Source organism: Macaca thibetana, chromosome 2 (assembly GCF_024542745.1).
Source record: "Macaca thibetana thibetana isolate TM-01 chromosome 2, ASM2454274v1, whole genome shotgun sequence".
Taxonomy (NCBI): domain Eukaryota; kingdom Metazoa; phylum Chordata; class Mammalia; order Primates; family Cercopithecidae; genus Macaca; species Macaca thibetana.
In genome coordinates, this window is record NC_065579.1 from 122,357,007 (window position 1) to 122,383,022 (window position 26,016).

Consider the following 26,016-nt stretch of genomic DNA (forward strand, 5'->3'; position numbering starts at 1 on the left):
GAAACATGCAATACCAACTAGAACTTTGGCATTTTTAACTAATTTTTAACTGTGAGATTAATATTTACTACTACTTAGAAATCTGTTTAGATGTAAGAGTTAGTGAACAGTTGTTATATTACAAAGAGTTATTATGTGTGTTTTGTGCAATGTGAAAGACCAATTGACAAGATTGATGAGTCTGAAGGATCCCTCACTCTCTCACTGTGTGTAACATGAGAAAACAGAATCGCTTGCAAAGACGCGCAGCAGCATTGGACCTTCTTTATTGGGCCTCTGAAAGGCAAGAGAGTATCCTGGGGAATTTCAAAATGTTTCCAAGGAAGGAATATTATGAGAACTACCTTGATTTTGAAAACACCATAAAAGACTAGACAGTATGATCTATAACAGTGAGGATCTCATCAATCATGTTTTCTGCGTTGTTCCCCAGGCACCTAACACATAGTAGGTGCTTTATAAGTGATCTGTGAAATAACTGAGGGTATTTCAGAGAATTATCACCTGTGCAATTGACAAATGAAAACTGAATCCCTTTCTATGCATCCCTGAAGTTTAGGCAAAATTATACTGTATTTCTGAAAAAGAAAGGGTTCAAACCATAGTACGAGAAACAAGACATTGAACTCCTGAGTGTTTTCCCTCCCTACCCCAGCATGTTATTTGAAGGAGAGAAAAAATTTTTAAAAAAGAGCTGTGAGCATATTTCTTCATTTGGTGCTAAAAATAACACATTTTTATTTATTAAACATGTTCAAAAAGTTCAGAAGGTTTTTATTGGACTTATGCATATATGCATCTATGTCCTATTCCAGGTAAATTCTAGTCTCCTATTTAACTGCTGAAACAACCAGCAGACTTAAATTAGTATAAACCTGACAATATTTGTGGTTAACTTACTGGTAAAAAGAACATTAAGAGGTAAGAAATGGCTTATATTTCACTTTCCCATTTACTGTGAGAAGTGTAACTCCCACTAATACTATCAGTATTTTGCAGAACGCTTTTTTTCTTGTTTCTCCTTCCCTCTTTACTCTTTTGTTAAATCAGTGGTATCAGTAGGACCTCTAACATAATAAATCAGGCAATATAGTGTTAAAGCGCTGCTTGAGTTGTTGAAGAGTTAGTGGGCAGATATTACAATTCACTATAGCTGTAATAGAGGGTAATGTCACTTTAAGACATGTGATACTTTGGAGCGGAGGGATGTATTGAAACAGACTACTGCTACTTACAGCACCGTATAGCAGCCCTGCTCCTACATTTTGCTGCCTTACTCTGCCCCGAATGCACTGGAGTGGGGATGGTCCATCGGCAACTATAAACCGATTCTCATCAGGAAACTGCACATTATCTCCCCATCACTTCAAAGGTCTCGTCAGGCAGAGGTGACGCCAGGAGATGATTTAAAGGTGAAAATGACAAGGTTTCCACCCCTCAAACCTTGGCTCCTTTTCTGACAATACAGTCTGAATGAACCGATGTCTTTTTTTTCTTTTTTTTCTTTTTTTTTTTTACTGTGGAAATAGGATTGGAAGAGAGTAACATTTTTTTTTTTTTTTTTAATCCTGATAAAGAAGATTGTTGGGAAGCTCTTTGAAAAAAGATTTCAAATTGTGGCACAGATGGATTTTAAAAAGTGTTAGATCTTTCCAATGAACACTAATAGAGTACTCTGCTCTTGGCTGGATTTTTCAGGTAAGAAGCATATTTGAGGGTTTAAGATTCAGAAAGCAGATCTGAAGCATATCCAGGCATATCTAGAGAACTGTGCAAGGCTGAATGCTTTATTTGGGGAAGACACTTAATAACATTGAGACAACCTCTTGGTAAAAGAGCAAGCAGTGAGAGTGGCATGCAGGAGGTTTGGAAGTAATGCTGAGAATTAAAGAAAGTTAAATTTAAAAAGAAAATATTGCAAGCATCAAGTCACAGTAATCCTTTTGAGTGGTAGGATCTATATGGGTGAAGAAATGAGCAAGAGAAAGCAGTCATTGAAAAACTATTAAGTTTTGGTTGTGGCAGGATTTTTCTTTCAAGTTTAGGTGAATTTCTAGTACATTTTAACTACAATTCACAAGCAGTAAATACATTCACAGTCATCTCTGTTTTTGTCTTTCTGTAATTTGCAGGGTATTCTGAAAAAGTCCCCAAATACATTCATTTTAGGTTTTACAGGAGGGGTGCTGCTATTCATTTCCACTGAAGAGAATGCATGTATGTTATCCCGATAGTTCTGAAAACAATAAGGCAAAGTATGTTGTATACAAAAGTAAACAGTGGGCAGTGAAACTAATTAGAAAGTGAATGCTCCATCTGAATCACAGACTTAGGCATGAATAGCATCAAACTGTTGAAAATAATGTTTTCCTACTTTGCCCTTAATTATAGTTGTCACCATTTGTCTATTATAGTCCTAAAATCCTTCCAAGGCTGTATCTGTCTGCTAAAATCCACAAATGAGCCTGCATTATGTGCATATATATGATGTATATTTTTGTTTTCTGAACATCACAGTTTTTAATAAAGAACCAATTTTCATGAATAAAGAAGCCAGGCTGGGAGGTTACTAGCATGTTTTCAATGTATAGTTGAGGTTTTTGAAGGGTATGATTTGACAGTGAAAAGGAAAAGAAAGAAAGAAATCTTCTTCCAAAGTCCTCTCGACCTAACAGAAAAGCATACAGTTAACTGGATTCTTGTGTAGAAAATGCTTCCCTATAACTGGCTGAGTAAGGACGGTGCTTCAAGTTTGATTAATTTGGCAATATGAAATGCAGCATAAGGTGTTGTTTGAGAAATTGGACAATATATAGCGCAGTTGAGCCTTTGTAGTTCCTAAGATCCTCACAGGTGCAGATAAGACTGTCAAAGTTTCAGTGCCCAAGAAAAGGTACATATTCATCCATAAATACATATGCCACCTGTATATGCATATTCATCAATGCTGTACAACAAAAGCTACAATGAAATCTAAGGAGGCTAAGCAATATTGTAAATTATGGCTTGCTCTAGGATAGAAGCATAGGTCTTGCATCTGAAACTCATTCTGGCTAAACACAATCCCTTCTGATTCTTTGGTCCAGTCAAAAGGATCGGTTCTATCAGGAGATTACAACATGCCTCTGAGAAATGATTACTTAGTTTAGAAGACAGCATTGCAATTAAAAATTCATGACTGTAGAATTAAAAAAAAAAAAAAAAAGAACCCACTCTTTCCTTCCAGGCTTATGTCAGACTTGCAATGAAGTTAGAATGAACAGGAGGAGTCTGCAGCTTTTCAGTGCCTGAGATAACTATAGTTTAAAGATCATTGTGTAAAATAGGATTTTTAGTCAGCACGCATTGTTTTAAACTGACTAACTGATAGTCTAAAACTTTATTTTTGCATTTTGGCAATCCTTGGAGTTTTGCAGAATTAAGAAAAAAAATGAATGTATGATCATCTGAAAAGGGCTTTCCCTCAATCCCACTTCATGGCATGACCTCTGCTGGATCGTTAGTTCTAGCCAGAGAAGTAGCAAAGGAACATGACGTCTGAGACCTCCCTTCCCTCATCAGTGGGGCTGACTGAGCTGGGGGCTTGAAGCCGCGGGTAACCTTTCCTGTCGAATGTTCTCTTTAGAGAATGGCAATGGTCTCTGCGATGTCCTGGGTCCTGTATTTGTGGATAAGTGCTTGTGCAATGCTACTCTGCCATGGATCCCTTCAGCACACTTTCCAGCAGCATCACCTGCACAGACCAGGTAAGTCAGGAGCTGGATCCACTGCAGCCTCCTCCAGTCTTACCACTGTTTCCTTAACAGATGGTTGAATGCAAGTGACATAAAGTGCTGTAGTGTGGGCAGCTTGCCTTTGAATTCCAAGACATATTGTTGGCTGGATGCTTTGGGGGAAGGGGAGTGTGCCAAAATGTCTTGGGGGTATTCCTATTAATTTCTCAGAAAAGGTGGGTTTTTCTAAGTGTCACCCCACCTGCTTCTACACACCTTGAAAAGTAGAAGTCATCTGTTTTTGGACGCTTTGGCCAATAGCAGAATATTCTGCAAAAGGTGGAATAACTTTCAAGACTTGAGGATTTTACCTACTATAATCTTGGTCTGTATGTGGCTAAGAATTTTGTTGGGGGCATAGTCCCCAAATTAACTTTGGAAGCAAGTTGTCAATGAAAAGAAATTAAAAAGTAACTTACTATTTCTTGTCTGGTATAATATGCCTCCTTTCCTTTCTCCCTTCACTTTCTGTTCTTCCGGTATGCTCAGTGGCATTTTTCCCTCTCTTTTGGCAGTTTCAGGGATGAGGTCCCTCCCACCTGATTTTTGTTTTGTTTTGTTTTCCCTATATTGAATTTTTAGTTCCGGACGCATTTTGCTTTCTTCCTCTTAATGTTCAAAGTGTATTTTTCACCCATCCACGGCCTCGCTCCTCAATCTGGATTTTGCTCTCCTTCTTTGCCTCGCCAGCTTTCTCATTACAGTCCCTCCCAGCTCGATTGTCCTTACCTTCCCCGGTTCTCGGAAAAATTTCCTTCCATTTTCTGTTCAGCATCAGCCTTCGCATCCTTCTACTACCCACCCCGCCTTCACCCTCCACCCAACCTCCCTCCCTCCCCTCCCTTCCTCTCTCGCGACGGTCAAGTTCGGGCTCTGGGGACCAGTTGCGCGCCCAAGTTTCTGATGCTGAGTTCTGAAGTGCTCCCAGCCCTCCACCCGCCTCTCCAAATCCCATCAATGGCCTCCTCCCATCCGTCGAGCTTCCTCCTGCTGCGTGGTCCAGCGTCTACGCCCTTGCCTTTCCCTGGCTCCTCAGGCGGCCTGGACACCGATTCCAGGCTCTTCTGTACAGTCCTCCAGCAATACCTTCCGGGGCCCCGCTTGCTGCCTCTCGGGGCTCAGCTTCCCTGCTGGGGGCAGGCTTGTCAGAGCGCGGATGCAGCCCAGGGTCCTCCCGCGCGCCTGCACCAGGCTGCAGTGAGCGCGCAAGCCTGCTGGGTGTTGGAGTTCGGGCCGCCCCGGGAGAAGGGGTGGGGCTGGCTTGTACTTGGGGCTGAGGCTGGGGGCTGATTCTGGGCCCCGCCATCCTGTTTCCCCACGCCCTGGTCTGAGAGGGAAGGCGAGGGGGCGCTAGTGCCCCTGCAGGTGGGCATGGAAACCGCCCTGCTTCAGGACGCGCTTGTATTTCTGCATCCTGTGTCCGGAGCCTGGCGCGGGAACAGTCACTCAAGCCTCAGTGCAACCGAGATGGAGGGAAAACAAAAGTGAATTTGAGATTCCCACATTACCTCCAATCGCTTAATCACAGTCAGTTCTGGCACAAATGTCTTTCACTACATGGTCATAAATAATAAACAATGCGGGACATTTGCACTCGTTGTGATGCTCAACAGTAAGAATTCATGGTAAAACAACTATTACGTGTATGTTTTAGGCAGGGCTCTTAGGATTAATTCACACTGTTTAGTTGCATCCTGATGCAAATGGGTGTAATTTCTCCCCCTTTTGCCCAGGAAACAGAAACTCTGAAAGGTTAGGTGGCTTGTCTGAGGCCACACAGGGAATAGCTGTCTTTGGAAGTCAGATCAGTATGATTCACTGCCAGAGCCTGTGTCCCTAGGAGGGGAAAATGCCTCTCAGTGCACCAAGTGACCATGCCAAATAGCTTCTTTGCAGAAGTGTGAGCCCCTTCATATAATTTTTGAAAACTTTCATTATGTCAAAACTTGGTCTCATCTGAACTGCACACCCATTCTGAGGGTGGCCATGGCAGAACTGGTGAGTGGCACATGGCTGAGGGGAGAAGGCAGGGCTCAGGGCTGGCCATCCAAGTCTGTCACTTAAGGTTAGTGACATAACCTTGGACAACTGACTTTTCTGCTCTCATTTCCCATTTATAGATATGGTGGTGGGGGGGGTGAGGTGGGGTGTAAATATAGTAAAAATAACTTCTAATAAGTCTTTTGTAAGCTGTAAAGTTCTTCACAAATATTGGAAATTACTGATGTCCCCACTTAATAGACTGTAAACCTGCAAGCCAGGGATGTTTGATGAATGAAGTTTTGCTGTTCACACAGCTAATAATCCACATAGCCAAGGCAACAACTCTTTTTTTTCTCTTGCTATTGTTTTGTTAACCATGTGGTACATGGCTAGAATATACCACCAATGCTATGTGTCTTATTTTACTCTATGCATATAATCATGAAATAGATTCAGTACCATTTGTAACAAGCTTTCACATAGTTGTCTCTGTTAATCAGTGAATATATGGAGTTTTTCTGTGCGGGTTATGTGTAATAATTAAACTTATGTCTTTATAGGGCTTATTATTAAAATATCATATTTTTAAACTGAAAATCACATATTAGGTTCTGGCTGAAATTAAACTCAATGTTTGTTTGCTCCATTTTCTTCCTTAGAATTTGTGTATTATCAACGAATGCATAGTTGATCTGTGTGTCAAATACCCCAAGAAACTGCAGCACTGAAACCAATTTTGACCCCAAGTGCTAATACATTTGAGACCCATTTCAGCTTTATTGCTGAAATGAAGAAACTATAAATATCCCTTCCTAGATGCAGAATGATTAAAATGATATTAAACTTAACATCCAATAGTTCTATATAATACGTTTACTTGGTTTTTGACAATAGCTGCAAAGATTAAGGTGATAGATCTTGGTCATAGCCATATTCTAGATTATTCCAGTCAGATCCTTTAATACAATCTTTTGATTTTAAGAATAAAAATATGCCTTTTTTGGATTAGAGTTGTGACGTTTTGCCTTGTAGGTCTTAAATCTCCAGGGACACTAATGAAATGTGTATGAAAACAAGATAGAAATCAGGGCCAGTTATCTGTGACAATCCACCCCTAAATGAACAAATAAATAAATAAATTGCTGGATAAATGAGCAAAAAGGAAAAACATAATCTCATTTTCTCAAATCGGTTAAAACAAGTGACATGATGAGAAAAAATGAGACACCCGCAGACCCTGAGCTCTGCCACATTTGCCTAAGCTTGAAAAATCACCTCTTTCATAAAGCAAGAGCGGGCAGACTCCACGTGCATACCAAGTATCTGAGAAATGTGGAAAATGACAAATCTTTCACTCAGAGCCTTGAATGGAGGGAGAGTGAAAGCTTTACAGCTGCCTCCTCACCTGATTAGGAATGGCTCCCCCCCCATCCCCACCCTCTGCCACCCAGCCTCTTACAGGCAGTTTGGCTGTTCCCTACATGGTAAGATTGATGGTATTCAGACAGCAAACAGCCAATTTCAGTCTCTCAAGAAATAATCCACTACACTGACAGATGAGTGGAATTTGACATGATGTTCCCCTCATTCAGATTGCCTAACCTGGATGGCACCAGCCAGCCAGGATCCTTTAGGGGAAATGGTTAGAGATTTGGGCCAATTTCTGCTGTCATAACATGAAATCGAGACCATGTTTTTGTGAGGCCATGAATTTGTGATCTGTCTTCTCAATGCAGTGGGTTTGTACACAAACAGAATGAGAATATGTTAACTAGAAAACTGACTGATTTTAATGTATTCGCCTGCAGTCCCTAAGTACTTCCTATTTTTCATATTTATAGTATTAGGAATGCACCATTTATTTTCAGTTACTCACTAGTTAAGGAAGATTAAAACAGTCAATCACATGAAAGTGAATTTTAAAATTACACTAATGAGTAAAATGTGCTATAGATTAACAGATTTGTAATTTCAATAATTTAATATTTGGCTGGATCAAGTTTTTATTTGGGGAATGATGTAGGAAATTACCCTAACAACTTGAAGAATACTTGTGCTTTTTTTTTTATTTTTCATTATAAAGCTATAGACAGGACATTTCATTTTAAAAAGACACACTGAACAATGAAAACTCAAAAGTGGTGTTCAATTGTGTCAGGTAATTAAAATAGACACCTCAACTCTTTATAATCACCAGGTTGTTTTGTGTAACAGGTAAAAAAAAAGATTGAATGGTTTTTGCTAATTGTAATTTTCTATTTTAGGATGAGTTTTCCCCTTATGGATATATGAATTATGACAGCAATTTTGATAGTTACCTAATTTTGAATGTGTGTGTGTGTGTGGTGGGGGGAGGTGTCCTTGAAACTTAGTAAAATATAAATCATCTCAAAATAATTTAGCAAGAAAAGATCCTTGGGATTCTTCAGTAATTTTAAATTATATAGATAAATTACATGAGACAAGAAGTTTTAAGTGCCTAATGAATCATTTATTCCTGAGTCACTGCTATTTTATTGACAGGGGTGTATGGAAATGATATATAAAAAGATTACTCTGAATAGAGTTGTCTGTGTAATTTATACTTGACCTGATTTACAGCTATATTAAGCAAACTATGTATGTTAGATATATTCATTTATGCCTTGATTATTGCATACTGAACATCACTATCCATTTTAAAGTATGATATTTTTGTTAAAATATTAAAAAGCATTTTTGTGTGCCTTATGCTTATTTATATCTTACTATTCAATATTACTTTATTGAAAGCTGCTCAAAGAATATGCAGTAGAATACCAGAGTACATTACAATAAAGGGTTGTTTTATAACTGTAATATAAAAGAAATAGTAGCAACAACCATAGTCGCATATTGGCTCTTTAAGAATGCGTACCAGTGCTAGGCTGCTAAGTATAGCGAATTGGCCTAAGGATTGGAGCAGACAGGTTGTTATTTGGTGCAAGCTGGTGCTTAGTGATAATCCATCGATCATCCGATTGATCATATTGACCTCATTGTAGAGTCAGGGTGCAGCTATTGATATTTGATCAGACCCTATAGTATCAAAGCCAAGTAGAGATGCAAATAAATATTTCCTGCTGATCCTATGAACTTATAAGAAAATTATTACAATGCTATAAAAACTCTTACTTATGTGAGCTCAAGCCTGTGGTTTCAACTCCTCATTAGGGAAAATAGATGTTATACTACACTGCAAACAAAAATATTTAGAAATGGCAAAAATGAAGATTATCCTTTAATTGTTAATTTCTTAAAGTTTACCTAAGAAGACAACTTGAACTCTTAAAAATTCTTTCAATTTTAAACTTTGTGCAAAAGTATCAAAGCTTAACTGGATAAATTGGCACGCCATTTTTGATAACAATTTAGTAACATCTCCCAAAAGGTAAAATGTGCAAATCCTGACACTTCCATTTCCAGGTGCTTATACTAAGAAAATTATTAGACAAATGTGAAAAGATATATGTTAAGCTATAGTTATTGCAACAATGGTTTTAATGGAAAAAACTGGAGAGGAGTTTCATCTCCGTCAAAAGGGGATTGATAAAATAAATCATAGCACACCCACACAATGGGATTTGATGTAGCCATTTCAAGGGATGAGAATATGTCTATCTACCCATGTGGAAAAATGCCCATGATACATTGCAGAGTGAAGAAAACAAGGAATAGAATACTCTGCTTCAAAATAATTTTGGAGAAAAGAATCATATTTGCACATACATAAGAATGTCAAAAAGGATATAAACATCCTTTCTACAGTGGTAGTTAAATCTGGTGAGAGGACTAGAATGACTTCAACTTTTAACTTCCTAGAATTTTTTATTTTTTGGATGCATTTTTGGAATGAGCATATATTGCTTTTTATCAAAAAGCTTAAAATATTAGTGATAGAGTTTCAACGGTAAAATTAGAGAGATATCAAACCATGTTTCCAGTTTAAGAAAAAAGAAGGGAGAATAAGCAGGAAAATATCATGAGGCCCTTTTCCTTTTAAGGGTCTTAATCCAGTAAAATGTCTAGGCCAGCATTTCAGAATTATACTTCATGAAACACTGTCTTCTCAAGATACTCCTTGGACAAAAGTGTGGAAATTACCTGCTGGGAAGCACCCACTGTTTGTTATGTTCTCCTCCTGGAGATTTGCAGTGCTTGTAAGTATATGAAAGTTCTGAAAAGATTTGCAGGTAAGAAGTCTGATTTTGTTTAAAATTTTCCAGACACTTTTTATTTGGGTAGCATCTACCATGCCTATTCAGATTACATGCAATGAGAAGCATGGGCCAAGATAATTCTGGAATCCTGTGATATTCATCTTTTTATCTCTCACTTCTACTGAGTTGGCACATAATAGGTTCTCAGAAAATACTTGTTTAATTACTAAGAAAAGGAGGAATGAAGGTTCTGGTGGAATCTTAAACTGTTCTTTAGTTGTTACTACTTGTGTGTGAGTGTGTGTGTACATACGGATGTATGTGCATTTGTGTATGTGTGTTTATAATTTTGAGATTTCTCAAATGGAGAGTGACATATATTGTCAGTATAACATACATGTATTCTGTGTGTATCTTTACGTAGATATTTGACTCTATTCAATTTTGACACCTACTCCATTCAAAATAATTCAAAGATTATACATACAAATGTAGTAAAAAATTAAATCCCTAAGGTTTTCAGTCACAGGTTTGGGGATTTTTCCCCTCTATAAGTTTGGAAAAGATTATAGGAGTTGTCTTGAGGGACTGAAGAGGAGGCTTCACTTGGCAAATAGGGAAAGGACTTTTATTTTCCAAATCTTTTGATATCAAGAGAAAAAGTCACTTTACCTTTGTAGCAGAGAGAAAGTAACACCAGACAAGCACTTTTTCCTTTCTTTGGGAATAAAGAGAAGATGAATTTTGTTTAAAATTTGTATAACTAATTGAATTCCCCGAAGATAATACCTGCAAAGCACTTAGGGAACTCTGTTGGCCCATTATTTCTTTCTCTTTTCCCGACTTCATATAATAAAGGTCCAAAAAATGAAAAGAAAAATGATATTATCACAGGGTTTCTCCAAGAAGATGGATAGGAATGCTGAGGGATCTGCCTATTCTTAAGCAAATCTTTCTTTCACGCAGGGAAGGAGTCAAACCAAGTTGTTCTCTGAGTTTGCAAGGGAGGAAGACCTCTCACATCTGTCACACCTCTTACATCCTCACCTCTCACATCCTCACATCTCTCACACCTCTCACATGTCACAGACCTCTCACATCTCTCACACCTCTCACACCTCACAGACCTCTCACATCTCTCACACCTCTCACAGGTGTGGCCATTGTTCTACTGATGCAATTACCAGCATTTGCCTTTACTGTGCAGTTACTAGACCTTCTTTTCTAGGCATGCTTTCATATCACACAAGAATAAATCCAAGCTGAATCTGTATACATCCAAAGGACTTTTCTTATTTTCCACTTTTGTGGATGAAGAATGGACTAATTGACCCATATGCTTTCAAGTGAATACAGAATGTCAGCTCCTAGATTCAGATGAGCTGCCACACAGGTGAGGGGTAAAGCACCTCATTGTTCCTGAAATTAACAGTATACTGGATTAGGATCAGCAGGTCAGCAGGTCTTATTTCTCACTGAATTAATATTGGGTATGTATTCAATAATTATTTATTGATCAACCTAGCTTTAGCCGAGTGAGAACTTTACATTCTTTAAAATTCAAAAAGTGGTAGAAAAACATCACATTAAACCTTTTAAAAAAATATCACATGGTAATGAGGAAAGAGCTCCAGAGTAGGAGTCAGAGGCTGGAGCTTTTGAGACCTCCTTTAAGTTGTCAAATTGCAAAGTTCCAGATGAGAGGGTGGGAAGGAATTCAACAATTTTCATCTTGTACCTAGTAGCTCCAAGAGGGGGATTCATGTGTTCCATAAACAGTGAAGTATATTCTGCCAAAGAAGTTTTAAACTACCCAAGGAACTGGTTTATTAACTTTATCTATTTGACATAGCATGATTCAAAATTACCTTTTCTTATGTAAAAAAGCATTCTGCTAAAACTATTTGAAAACTTTGTGGATGATTATACCCAGGAGGCTAAAACATTGTGTCTGTAAGCTAAATGGTATTACTGGGCCTCTGGTAAACAGAGAGCTTTGATGTAATGAAGATAGTAGTCTATTCGGTAGCCTTATTTGAATTTCAGCTAAAAATCAATTAATTTTCTTTCTGTTTTTTTGTTTTTGTTTTTGTTTTTGTTTTTTTGAGACATAGTTTCGCTCTTGAGTCTCATTTGAATCTCAGCTAAAAATCAATTAATGTCCTTTCTTTCTTTCTTTTTTTTTTTTTAGACGTAGGTTTGCTCTTGTTGCCCAGGCTGGAGTGCAACGGTGCGCTCTTGTCTCACTGCAACCTCCACCTCCCAGGTTCAAGCGATTCTCCTGCCTTAGCCTCCTGAGTAGCTGGGACTACAGGCATATGCCACCACACCCAGTGAATTTGTATATTTTTAGTTCAGACGGGGGTTTCACCATGTTGGCCAGGCTGGTCTCCAACCTCTGACCTCAGGTGATCTGCCTGCTTAGGCCTCCCAGCATGCTGGGATTATAGGAGTGAGCCACCGGCCCAGCCTAATTTTCTTTTTGATTATGGTTGGGAAAAAATAGTAATCAGCAAATCTAATAAAACAGAAGCATCAAGCAGCATAGAGATGCATATGTAAAATTCTTAATTTAATACTTTATGAAAGTTCTCAAAATCTAGTCTGCAGCCCTCTAGTGAGTTGTAAATTTATCTTGAAACCCAAGGTTCTCTTTTGGGAAAATGATTTATGGTATCATATATATTCATTTTGTCTATGAATAAAGGCTACTTATTAGTAAAACAACTGAGTTATCATTTTGCTATAAATTACATTAACTAATGTTTACTGAACTTCCTTAATTCAGTATTCTTTAACTGGCTGCCAGCTCTTGGAAACATTGCAAAGTTTCTGTGTGCAAAGAATTAGAATTCATGCAATGTGGAGAAGGATAATTTGTTATCAGTGTATCATGAGTGTTGTCCTGAGTTGTTAGTGATTTTCAATTGCTGTGGTCCTTGTTTTTTAATTATAAATTAGTAGTGGTTTAGTTTCATCATTATCAATTAAGTTTGCTGTGGATGATTGGGTTAACCCTATAGTCTGTAATGATGGATGTTTACATATTTTGGATTTTAAATTTGCTGAAGACTAGACTTTGAGACATGGCTTAATTGTGGTTTAGAAAATATTTTATCTATATTCTTATTGCTAAAACATGTATAGCCATATGCTGCATAATGATGAATGGCTTATACCACAGTTGTCCCGTATTTTTACCGTACCTTTTCTAGGTTTAATTAGACACTTTTTAAACTTTTATTTTCTGTTCAACGATACATATGCAGGTTTGTTATATAGGTAAACTTGTGTCATGGGAGTTTGTTGTATAGATTATTTCATCACCCAGGTACTAGAGGTAGGTTTAAATACACAAATGCTTATCGTTGTGCTACAATTTCCTACAATATTCAGTACCATAACATGCTATACAGCTTGTAGCTTAGGAGCAATAATTTATATCATATAGCCTAGGTGGATAGTAGTCTATCTCATCTAGGTCTGTGTGAGTACACTCTGATGTTCACCTAATGACAAAATCGCCTAATGATGTATTTCTCAGAATATATCCCTGTTGTTAAGTGATACATAACTGTATTTGTAAATACCTTAAAATTTGCTTGTGTGGTGATGTATGGTGACATTGTTGGTGACATTCACTGCCTGTGAACCTCTGCAACATATTCTCATGGCCCATAACACTTATCTTTTATTTTTTGGTTCATAGGGCATCATTTTATAATATAAGAGCATGTTAGTATGTTTTTCTTATTGTATGAGCAATAATTAGTGATTCATAAAAATTTCTTTCCAAGTATTTATTACTTAAGTACTTTTCCACTGGGAAGTGAAGACAGGAATTAGATATTTCACCTACTCAGTGTGCTGTGGTCAAGGAAAGTTTGAACACCACTGTTCTATGGAGAAATGGTAACTAGAGGTCAGCCCTTTATAAAAATTGTGACTTTAAAATATGTGGCATAGCAAAAGGTATAACTAAATCAATAAATCCCCTATTCTGAAATAAAATAATAAGATATAAGACATGAGTACAAGTCACTTGGAAGCTTCCCAGATGGGGGTCTTATTAAAATGAATTGGTTTTGTAGCTTTTTACATCTCTTTATCTGATGAACATGCAAGATGCCACCTACTGGACAGGTGCTTGAGAATCTAGGTCACTGGGTGAACATTTGTAGGGCAACATTTTTGACAGCTGCTTGCAGGATTGTTTAGAAGTAAGAGCAAATTTATGGCATGCATGTTGCCAATCTCCAGACTTCTATCTATCACCAGCCTAGGTTAATCAATCACAGTAATTGTTCTCACAGAGCCTACACGTGATTTTAGAATTTTTTCAATCTTTCTCCGGGCACTCCCTGTCAATTGATTGACACTGGCATGCAAGTTGAGAGTCATAGACCATCACCTATGTGGGTTAATTGGCTAACCATCTTCAGAGTATCTCTTCTATCCAAAAAATGTGTGCCATGAAATTCTTTTCATTAAAAAAGAAGAAAATGACCTAACTCTAATTAAATCAAATTTAAAGAGCCATACAGGTCCAAGAGCTACTGTTTAAGATAGTGCAGCTTTAGACCGTTCTGTCAACTTCTGGGAGTTGGAAAACTTACTTTGTTATACCTCCAGAAAGTTTTGAGTCCTTGCCTGATTCTTCTCTAACTCTGTGTCTAAGATGCAAAGCTGCTTGTGTTATGGGTCATAACTGAATAGGGTACTACGTAATCATAAAGCAGGAAGCAATTCATTCTGAGCAGAGAAGATTTGGGAAGCCCTCATGAAGGAGATGATTTTGTGTTAGACTTTGAAGGTTGGGTAGGAAGTCAGCTAGAAGGAACAGAAGCCATTATTCAGAAGCTGGCAAAACTCCCAACTTGCCCTCCCAAGCTAGGTGAACTTAAACAAATCCATTAACATATTCTTTTACATTTTTGTAATTAGAAAAATGGGAAGATGTTCTACCTCATGAGGATATTGTCAGGATTAATGGCTGGGTTTACTGAGTGCCTTCTGTATACAGGCCCCAATATGGGATGTTTCTTATGATATGACATTTGTTCTGCACCAAAACCCTACAGAGTTGGTACTGTTATTCCCATTTGCACAAAACTTTGCAAAATATGCATAATAAGTATAAACATAAAAGGAAAACTTAGGTTGTGTACCAACTCTCAGTCAGGTTTCCATTACAAACAAGTACTACTTTTAGGAATATCAGCAATCTACTCTTGGTCAATTGAAATTAAACAACAAATTTCTATGTTGAGGAGCATTGTTCTACATTAGTCAGACATCTGTTTCTTGGGCAGTTAGCTTGTTCTATATCATGTAATAGTTTTGAGTACTGCAGCTAAATAATGCTTGATTCTTCATTTCACTATGCAAACAGGCCTGGCTGAAAGCATGCTTTCTTTCCTTTCTGGATTAACAGTGCCTAATTTTCAAGCATTTTTTACAGGGTTACTTTTTCCCAGTAAATTCTTTTAGACTCTGAAGACACTTTTGTGCCCCAGTCAGGGAAGCAGCAGCATAGGATAAATCTACATTTATTAGACTTGCTCTTAGTGTAGATTTTTTGGTTTACTTAAAATGAAGTTATAAATCATTCACACTGGAAAAGAATGCTCTCCAACTGCAATTTAACTTTTTCATAAGATTGTTTGGCATTTATCATGTTGAGACTTTATAAATTACCTAGAATATTGTATAATGGGTTGACCTTTCTGGTAAGTGATTTGATCATTTGCAGCAGTGTCTTTTTGCTAAAATATAGAATTTGCTGTCTTTCAAATAAAACTTGCTGGACCCATAGCCCAATAGCATGTCAGGTAGAAATTGCCTGTATAATCAGACCTGAAATTTCCCTTTCCAATTCTTGTCACCATCAAAAACAAATAACAGCAGCAACAACAACAACAACAAAACAACAACACCCCTCTCTTCCAAAAATAGCCCCTTAGCTAGTGATGGCAAATTCCTGACATTCTTCCTATGATTTGCTCCAGGAGACATTGCTGATCAATTACTATATGCTTTGTGTCTGAACCCAGATTCAACCTCTGAATCCTTCCAAGCACAGTATAGTTCTCCAGTCACTGAGTAATTAAATGAGACAGGAATGAATTCAGAAGCAACTAGAATAACTCCTCTCAGAAGAATCATCATCCAGCACTACTATATGTCACATAATGGGCTAAGTGCCCTACATAGACTTACTTGTTTTGTTTTGAGATGAAACATGTCATCTGTTCCTGGGATAGGCTGTTCTTTTACGCAATTCAGTTGTCCCATCAAGATGGGCCATGCAGCATCTACTTACGTCTTTGGAAATTGGGCAAAGAGGTGATTTGCTTGCAGGTCTTTTACCTGCCTTCACCCTCTTTTCTACCAGTGACTCTTGGTCTGAAGGATCTGCGGGGATAGGGGAAACTTGGTCTACTAGGCCAACCAGGAGTTTACATCCCATCTCTATCATTATTATACTTATTTGCTCTAAGGGTGGGCAAGTCAGTGTAACTTTCCCTGCCTCACCCATCGAGTGAGGATTCCAGTTTCTAATTCCCTACCTTGCAGGCTGAAGTAAGACATAGAGATAATGTGTATTCTGTAAGAAATAGAGACAATGTTTGTTCTACATCTGCCATATAGTAGGTGTTTAGGATATGATATCTTCTTATATTTTATGTAAATATGTCAATGTCAGAGCAAGGATGGAAGAGATAAACTGCCTACTACTAACCTGTATGCTCATAATATTTTATTATATAAAAAGATGCACATAGAAGTTTTACAACTTGGACTTATTTACTCACTTATTATCACACCTGAGTCTTCCGATAATAAAATCCATGTACTCAACATAGTACATGATAGGGATTTTTATGGTTAATCTCTCCTATGGAATACATAATAGTTGGCCACATGTTCTAAGTCAATATAAACAGGTCAATGCTTATTGTATCCTTCCTTCCAAAAGTACATTGTGTATGTAATTACAGGTGAAGGTGGTCTAGTTAAGAAATTTAGTGGTGTCTGGCCAGGCGCAGTGGCTCACACCTGTGATCCCAGCACTTTGGGAGGCTGAGGAGGATGGATCACCTGAGGTCAGGAGTCCAGGACCAGCCTGGCCAACATGGTGAAACCCCGTCTCTACTAAAAATACAAAAATCGGCTGGACGTGGTGGTGTGCCTGTAATCCCAGCTACTTGGGAGACTAAGGTAGCAGAATTGCTTGAACCTGGGAGGCGGAGGCTGCAGTGAGCCAAGATTGCGCCACTACACTCCAGCCTAGGCAACAGAGCAAGACCCCGTCTCAAAAAAAAAAAAAGAAAAAAGAAAAAGTTTAGTGGTGTCTGGTGTCTGTGTGGTGTCAACTAATAGGGAAGTTTGACTAATTAATGAAGATACCTGACCAATAACTCATTAAAGGGAAATAATCCAAAAGTTTGCATTGGTGTTTTGTGACCCTCAGACTGGATTATAATCATGTTATAATTCTATTAAAAGAGCTGCAAGTCAGCTGAAATCTTATAGTGTGTATCCACACTTCTTGGGATGTTTTTTTTCTTTTCAATATTGTGTTGTTCTTACAATAATCCGTCACCCTTTTATCATAGGTTGCAATCACTAAAGGAAGAAATCCAGGCATATTCTAATAAACATAATGGTACCTAAATGTGCATCCCAAGGTGTCATATGTGTGTTTTATCTATACTGCTGTATGTACCCTGTATTTTATACACTGAATACAAAATGACATCTATGTATATTAAGAATTACCTAACACGGTGTCTAATATTTTGAGCTCTAGCAAGAAAGAAAAGAAGAAGAAAAAAAGAAGTATCAATAGTCAGTTTCTTATGTGTTGAGACTCCAGGGAATGTGAGCTAGTGTGAGAGAATAGCCTATATAGTAAAAGCCATGGATTAAAGACATTATAAGATGATGATAAATTTACAATTAGTGTTTCAGGATCTCCTAAGAATTTGTACCCAACAGGCACTAGCTCTCTACTGAAGGGGGCAAAAACCATATAGAAGCCTTACCAAGTGCTTTGATCAAACTTCATTATCTCTTTTTTACTGTCCTCATTAACATACTTCAAAAATGCTGTTAAGTATTTCTGGCAAGCTGAGCATCAGAGTAATTGTACAGTAGTGTAAAGGATTTATTAATTATAATCTTTTCATGAGTCTGTTTATATTCAATTGTGACATTAATAGGTTGCCAAAACAAACTAGATTTGATTGTATTTAATTAAATTGTTGAAAACCAGTAAGGGTAGTTTATTATTATTGTAAGCAGAAAATCCTATTGATGTACTAGTTTATGTGAATAAGATCTGGTGTAAAGTTGTTTCTACAGGATATGGTATTATTCATCAACAGAAAACAATATAAAAGTGATAATTCAGGAAAGTTGTCATCATAATAGAACATTTGGAGGCAGAAGCATGGTATTTCTAAACTTATATCCACTGTTAGGTAAATGAAGTGGGGTTCCTGACAGGACAGACATTCTTGTCTTTCTACTATGGCCCCTGGGTAGCTCCAAGCCTATCTGTCCATCCTTCTTTCCTTTCTTGGAGGGGCTGTTGGTTGGGGGGGAGGGTCTATTACACGGATCAAAGTTTCAGCGAAAAGCAGTGCTTCAAATATCACCTGAAGAAGTAGGAATGGGTTATGCCAAGAGTAAGGGATGGAATTTGAGTAGCAAAGAATTATAGGCAAAGAAACTAACATTGCCTTTAGTCAGGAGGCAGAATGTGAGAAAATCAGAATTAGAGAAAATCAGAAGAATATAAGGGAAAATGCATTGGTTGGTCATCCATTAATGCATGTAAATGCTTTCAAGGTAGGAGAAGACAGAGTGGAAGCTGGCTTTGGAAGAAAAAGATATAACTTTTCTTCTTCAATTATGTCTAAGATTTATATACATATTAATTTAAGATTTGTATTAAGTGTTTACTATGTTCCTGGCCCTGTGCTAATCATTCTATATTATTTCATTAATCCTTATATTTACCACTGTGAGAAAGTTACTCTTGTTTTTTTTTTTTTTTTTTTTACTTTGTACGGGTGAAGGAAATCAGGCTCAGAGAGGTTAAATAACTTGCTCAAAGTGCACAGCTAGTAAGTGGTAAAGCCAGTATTTGAACTAGGGTAATCTGATTCCAGATCCCATGCTCTTATAGACTACAATACGGAAACTTTCTCTGCTAGTATCATTAGTTTTCGTTGTGATGGACAGTGTTAAGATGGAAGTAAATGTATGCCAGGATATGCCAGGTGATGCTTTGGTAACCAATCAGCCCCATATCTCTATGCATACTTCTTTCTTGCTCATGCCACTGTCTGCCAGGGTTGGCTGGGGGCTGTGCTCTACGTTGTCTTCAATCCAGAATTCAGAGCAGCATCTTTTTGAAACAGTGTTGTTCACCATGGCAGAAAAAGGAGTGTTTTGTAGGTTCAACATAAAATAAATGCCTTGACTTGGAAGTGACTTGCATCACAGCTCATTGGCCCAACCTGGTCATATGGCTTAACCCAGTAGCAAGAGGCCATGAAGTACAGTTCTACCATGTTCCCAGAAGGCAGACAGCAAGAGCCATTTGTTGAACAGCATTCATGATATGGCCACAAAATGCCTTAGTGGTTAGAAAATGATATTTTCTTTGTGACAGTACTCTTTCATTCCTAGATATCCAAGCTTAGATATCTTAGCTTATTTCAGTATCTGTTGGATACTTAAATATCCAACTGTTGGATCAGTTTACTCAGTCTATAAAGAAGGCAAAAGTGTAGATTTGAGAAGGGAATAATCCAGTGTGTGAAAAAAAAAAAAAAAAACATGACATCAAGCTTGTTTTGTTTTGTTTCATATAGCCGACTTTTGAATGAAATATCATATGGCCCAACTCCTCATTTAAGTAAAAACGAAGCAAACCTTTGAGGCTATGGAACTTTCTTTCCTTTTCTCCATCAAGTCTCTTCCCGATAGCAAACACCTAAAGGTCTTGCTTGCTCACTCTCTCCTGCCCTCTCTCCACCTTCTCATTTGTGAATCTAATCTGTGAACTGATTCCCAGTTTTAAGAAGAATTGCCACCTTGGAATAAAAGGTCAAAGCATTCAATACTACACTGTATGGAATGTTGCTGTTTGCTTCAGATGAGATTTTTATAGGGCAAATTCAGTAAGTAGGTGATATTTTTATATTATCCTAAGCATTTTTTATTCTCCTTATTTTTACTTCCAGAACTGTATCTGTTTCTAGTTGGTAGGCAGATAAATCAGTTATGGATCAAATGCATACATTTGTCATGGATGAATGCCTATAAATGCCTTGATGATGATAGGAAATGAAACCTTGTAAGGGTGGATGCTGACTTTGGAAGAAAAAAATTAATGAAGCTAGGAAAACAGTGATGGCAGGGGACATTGCAATTTTAGGTGCTAAATGAGTTATTTTCAAACCCTAGGAGTATGGCAATATTATTCCTCTCCCCCTTCCTTTGATTAAACATTCTTGTAGTGCAGAGTGACCCCAGCTGAAGAAAAATTGTATTAGGGAAAGTTAGGCTTCCTAAGAGCTAATTATTTAATAAACAGTTTTTCTTATTAGCTAAAATATTTGCCTTAATGGGCAGAGTACATTGTGAGGCCAAAAGAAGAGAAGAAAAAATGGGAAGGCTAGCCTGGTTTACCAATATTTCTGTGTCACAAATGTCTTTACCAACTGCTGCTTTCCTGTTAATGGTTCAGGAAGATGGCGTTTACATATCAGGTTTAGTTTTGTGAAACTTGGCTTTAATCTCTGACCTTCCATCTCTTGGGGGTAGAATAAGGCTGAGGCAATTATTTTGTCAAGATTTTAAAGGACTCTCTAGACAATCTCCTTAATGCATGTGTGTACACACACACACACACACACACACACACACACACACAATTATATGTTGTTAAGGTATTTAAAAATCATATTTCAGAAATAAAGAGTTGGAAGTCGTCTTAGCAACCATGAAGACTGTTCTTTCATTGGACACTTCATTTGCCTCAAAACCTCCTCTGCCAAGTGATTGTTGATTCATTGGTTGGATTTTCTGCCATATTGTTTTGGGGCATGCTGAAATTGGGGATGACTCCTTTCTCTGGCCTGGGCAAAATGTTTTTAATTATAAAACAGATCTTCCCTTGTCCCCAGACCTCTTCCATCCGTACCTTTCTTCATCGCAGTTAATAGCAACTCCATCTTTTCCATTCCTCACTCACATCAAAAACCTAGGAATTGCCAATTACTGTCTTCAGATTTTACATTCCATTCTTCTCAGATTTTACATTAAATGTATTGGAAAAGCTATATTTCTCTAACTTCACGATGTATCCAGACTCAAACCACTTCCCACCACCTCTATTGCTGTCACCCAGGGCCCAGTCACAACTTCCTCTAGGTGGATTGTAGGCTTGTGGTATCTTGCTTTCACCTTTGCCACAGTCTGTATTCTACAATCTATATTTTTCACACAGCAGGCAGGTGGTCAGGTTAAAAAGTTAGTTAGGTCTTGTCAGTCATCTGTCCCAAACCCATACACAGTGGTTTCATTATTTCAGGGTAAGAGTCAAAGTCCTTACAAAGGGCCCTAATAATATGCCCTCAACTTTTACCCCCATTAGCTCCACAGCATCTTCTCCTACTTCGCTCTTCTTTGCTCACTCTCCTTTATCCACACTGGGCTCCGTGCTGGCCCTTCAAAGACAGGCACACATCTGTATTCATTGACTCCTGCTTGGCTTGGAATGCTCTTCCCCAGATGTCTACATGATATACGTTCTCCCTGCTCCAAGTCTCTGCTCAGATATCACCTCCTCTGTGAGGTCTTCCCTTACCTCTTTATTGATTTTAATTTCACCCTCATCTCAGAACTGCACATCTCCATTCTCCTGTCCTATTTTTGCAGTAGCATTTGCTGCCTTTTAACTTACTATAACTCACCCACTTACCAAGCTTGTTGTCTCCCTCCACAAGAATGTAAGCTCCACAAGGGCAGGGATTGTCATCAGTTTTGATCCCTGCTATGTCAGAGGGCAAAAAGATGGCTCTTAATAAATATTTGCAGACTAAATGAATGAATAAATAAAAATTTCAGGATCACATGAGATAAAGACCATTCCTTTTATTTCCTATCAAATCTAATGTAAGTATTTACATAATTCCTCCACAGCCTTCAGCTCTTTACTAAAAATGAAATTCCTCCCTTGCTTCAGTGGCCCTGGTCCCCAGAACTGCATGACTCTTTGGTCATGGGAGTGAGGGCAGGGGTTGGCCCACAGGCAAATCCTTGTGAGGATGAGGTGACTGGTCCAGCAGGTGGGGAATGAGAGGACTTTTGCTGCTAAAGCTGATATTATGGGCAATGGAGAAATCCCATTCCCACCGAGAGGGTACATTTTCTCCGAATCGTCTAACAGAAATCCAAATGGCAAGTTACTATGATTTTCAAACACAGAAGAATTTTAAAGAGAGACTTTTCAGATTTAAATGTCCTTTTCTTCTGATGTAATAATAATACCAAAAACTTATGGAGTCTTTATTAAGTACTGTGCCCTACCCTAAGCACTGCACACCCACACCCACATATATACATCTGTATGTATTATTTAACCCTGACAATAACCTGAGGAGGTAGGAACTTTTATTATCCCAGTTTTTCAGATGAGGAGATAGAAACTCAAAGTAATTTTCCCAATGTCACACACCTAGTAAAGGACAGAGCTAGGATTCAAACCAGGCAGTCTCAGTCTGCAGTCTATGCTCCTAACTACTGTCCTATGTACCTTGTTCTGATGTATGTAACTACTGTTCACTTCAATGTACCTTGTTTCTGAAAAAGAGTGCACAGTTACCCCGGGAGGTTGTATTAATTCATTCTTGCATTGCTATAAAGAAATACCTGAGCCTGGGTAATTTATATAGAAAAGAGGTTTAATTGGCTCAGGGTTCTGCAGGTTATCTAGGAAGCGCAGTGGTTTCTGCTTCTGGGGAGGCCTCAGGAAGCTTCCAATCATGGCAGAAGGCAAAGGAGAAGCAGGCACTTCACAGGCTGGAGTAGGAGGAAGAGAGAGAGGGGGAAGGTGGCACACACTTTTAAACAATCAAAAGCTGACTATCATGATGATGGTACCAAGCAGGGATGGTTTAAACCATGAGAAACCACCTGCATGATCCAATCACCTCCCACCAGGCCCCACCTGCAGCATTGGGAATTACAACTGAACATGAGACTTAGGTGGGGACACACATCTAAATTATATCAGAGTTCATTCTTAAGAAAAGTAAGCAATATTCTGAGTCTTCATGGTGGGCCCTTTTCTGAGAGTCTTCTCTAAGACGTGAGAGGTTTACTACCTTTTAAGGTAGACTGTTTCAATACTGGGGAGTTGAAATTAGACTTATCTCCCAATATTTAGCAGACTCCTGAATATACTGGGGCTAGGGAAGATGTGGATTGTTTCTATTTTTGTGGCAGGTTGCAGAGCCAGCCATCTCTCAGTGAACAGCCATTTAGTTGTAAACACAGTTCCTATGTTATTCCTGGACTGTCCTTTTTCCAGGATAATTGTTTGTCATAGGAAATGGCTCAGCTGTGGCCTAAGACATTACTGTCATTTGTGGAACCCCGATATTTATTTGAACAATTCAAGGTCACAATAGGCAGATGTATCAGCCTGCCAACTCGGATTGAGTCTGCCATCAGTGAGAACCCCCAGGTCTCTTTCACACATGTCACCATGAAGTCACATCTCCTTGTCTCTGTTTTCACAGCTTGCTATTTGATCCTAAGTGTGGACTTTAAATTTGTCTCTGTTATTTTCTATCATGTTGGATTTCAATCTTCCTTTCATCTTAATGGAAACTTTGAAAATGCCAATTCTCTTATCTAATGTATTAACTAGGGTTCTCAGCTTAAAGTTTTTGAATGACTAAAGAAACCTACAATTTAACACTTAATAAATTAATTCCCAAACATAAATTGAGGATTCCATGTTCCTGGAATGATGATAGCATGCTATCGTTTCATCACTTTGTGAGCTGAAGAGGGTTTTAGGTTTCTTACATATGTAACCTAAGAGATAGAAATCCCAAGAAAAATATTTGGGAAAATAGGCACTCTGGGATAGTTTATTCTACAGCAGTATAGTTCAATAGAAATATGATGGGCTTGGGGAGGCTGAGGCGGGTGGACCACTTGAGGCCAGGAGTTCAAGACCAGCCTGGCCAACATGGTGAAACCCTGTCTCTACAAAAAGTACAAAAATTAGCCAGGCGTGGTGGCACATGCCTGTAATCCCAGCTACCCAGGAGGCTGAGGCAGGAGACTCGCTTGAGCCTGAAAGGCGGAGATTGCAATGAGCCAACATCATTCCACTGCACTCCAGCCTGGGTGACAGAGCGAGACTCTGTCTCAAAAAACAAAAAAAAATAAGTATCTCTATCTATCTATCTATCTATCTATCTATCTATCTATCTACCTGCATCTATAATTTAAAATTTTCTAGCTAGACACATAAAGAAGTTGAACAAAAAGATGAAAATAATTTAAATATTATTTTAGGCCCAAATACTTTATTGGTCTTCTATGACTGCTGTGACAAGTTACCACAAACTGGGTGGCTTAAAGCAATAGAAATTTTTTCTCTCATGATTCTGGAGAACAGAAGTCCCAGACACCAAATCAAGGTGTCAGCAGGGCTACTCTCTCATGGGAGGCTCTAGAGAAAAATCCCTTCTTTGCTTCTTCCAGATTCTTGTGGATGCTGAATTGTGGTTGCCATATCACTCCAATCTTGGCCTCCATTGCCATCTTACCTGTTCATCTTCTGCCTGTCAAATCTCCCTCAGCCTTACTCTTTTTTTTTTTTTTAATTTTTTCGGGACAGAGTTTCACTCTATTGCCCAGGCAGGAATGCAGTGACACAATCATGACTCACTGCAGGCTCAAACTCCCCAGGTTCAGGTGACTCTTTCTCCGCAGCCTCCTGAGTAGCTGAGACTACAAGAATATGCCATCACACCTGGCTGATGTTTGTATTTTTTGCAGAGATGGGGTTTTTCCATGTTGCCCAAGCTGTTCTTGAACTCCTGGGCTCAAGCTATCCCCTTGCCTTGGTTTCTCAAAATGCTGGGATTAGAGGCGTGAGCCACCGTGACCGGCTAACCTCACTCTTAACAGAAAACTTGTCATTGGATTTAAGGCCACCTGGATAATCCAGGGTAAGCTCCTTCTCTCAAGATTCTCTATCACACTTTTTTTTAACCACATAAGGTAATGTTCACTTGTTTACTATATAAGGTAGTACTCATAAGTTCTAGGGATTAGGACATGGACATATCTTTCTGGAGGCTATCAGCCCACTACAATTATGTCTACATGTAATCAGTATAAAGAATTATTAATGAGATAGTTTACTTTTTTTCTGTAACAAGTTTTTGAAATCTGGTGTATGTTTGACACTGACAGCACATCTCAATTCAGATGCTCAATTTTTCTTGAAAATACTTGATCTGCATTTAGATTTTATAAAATCTACAGTTATAAATATTGATTCACATACTTGAGTTGTTTCAACCATATTTAAAATGTTCTAGCAAGTAAATCAAACATCAGTTTTAAAATTTAAATTAAATAAATTAGTAAAAAATAAAAATTTATTTCTTTTTTTCTTTTTTTTTTTGCTCTCTCTATATATATTTATTATACTTTAAGTTCTAGGGTACATGTGCACAATGTGCAGGTTTGTTACATATATATACATGTGCCATGTTGGTATGCTGCACCCATTAACTCATCATTTACATTAGGTATATCTCCTAATGCTATCCCTCCCCCTTACCCCCTCCCCACAATAGGACCTGGTATGTGATGCTCCCCTTCCTGTGTCCAAGTGATCTCATTGTTCAATTCCCACCTATGAGTGAGAACATGCGGTGTTTGGTTTTCTGTTCTTGCAATAGTTTGCTGAGAATGATGGTTTCCAGCTGCATCTATATCCCTCCAAAGACACAAACTCATCCTTTTTTATG

General features: G+C 38.2%; 1 protein-coding gene across 3 annotated transcripts in view; it reads left to right on the forward strand.

The window, feature by feature from the left end:
- Window positions 1-1,260: 1,260 nt before the first annotated feature.
- Window positions 1,261-26,016, forward strand: part of TAFA1 (TAFA chemokine like family member 1) — a 547,514-nt gene continuing 522,758 nt past the window's right edge. Inside the window, exons 1-2 of one of the 3 annotated variants that reach the window (XM_050781321.1) lie at window positions 1,261-1,698; window positions 3,626-3,746. In XM_050781321.1, coding sequence (XP_050637278.1) covers window positions 3,629-3,746 — 118 coding nt within the window. In that variant the 5' untranslated portion in view covers window positions 1,261-1,698; window positions 3,626-3,628. The remainder of the gene's footprint in view (window positions 1,699-3,625; window positions 3,747-26,016) is intronic. The other 2 variants (XM_050781323.1, XM_050781322.1) reach the window with 2 other exon arrangements.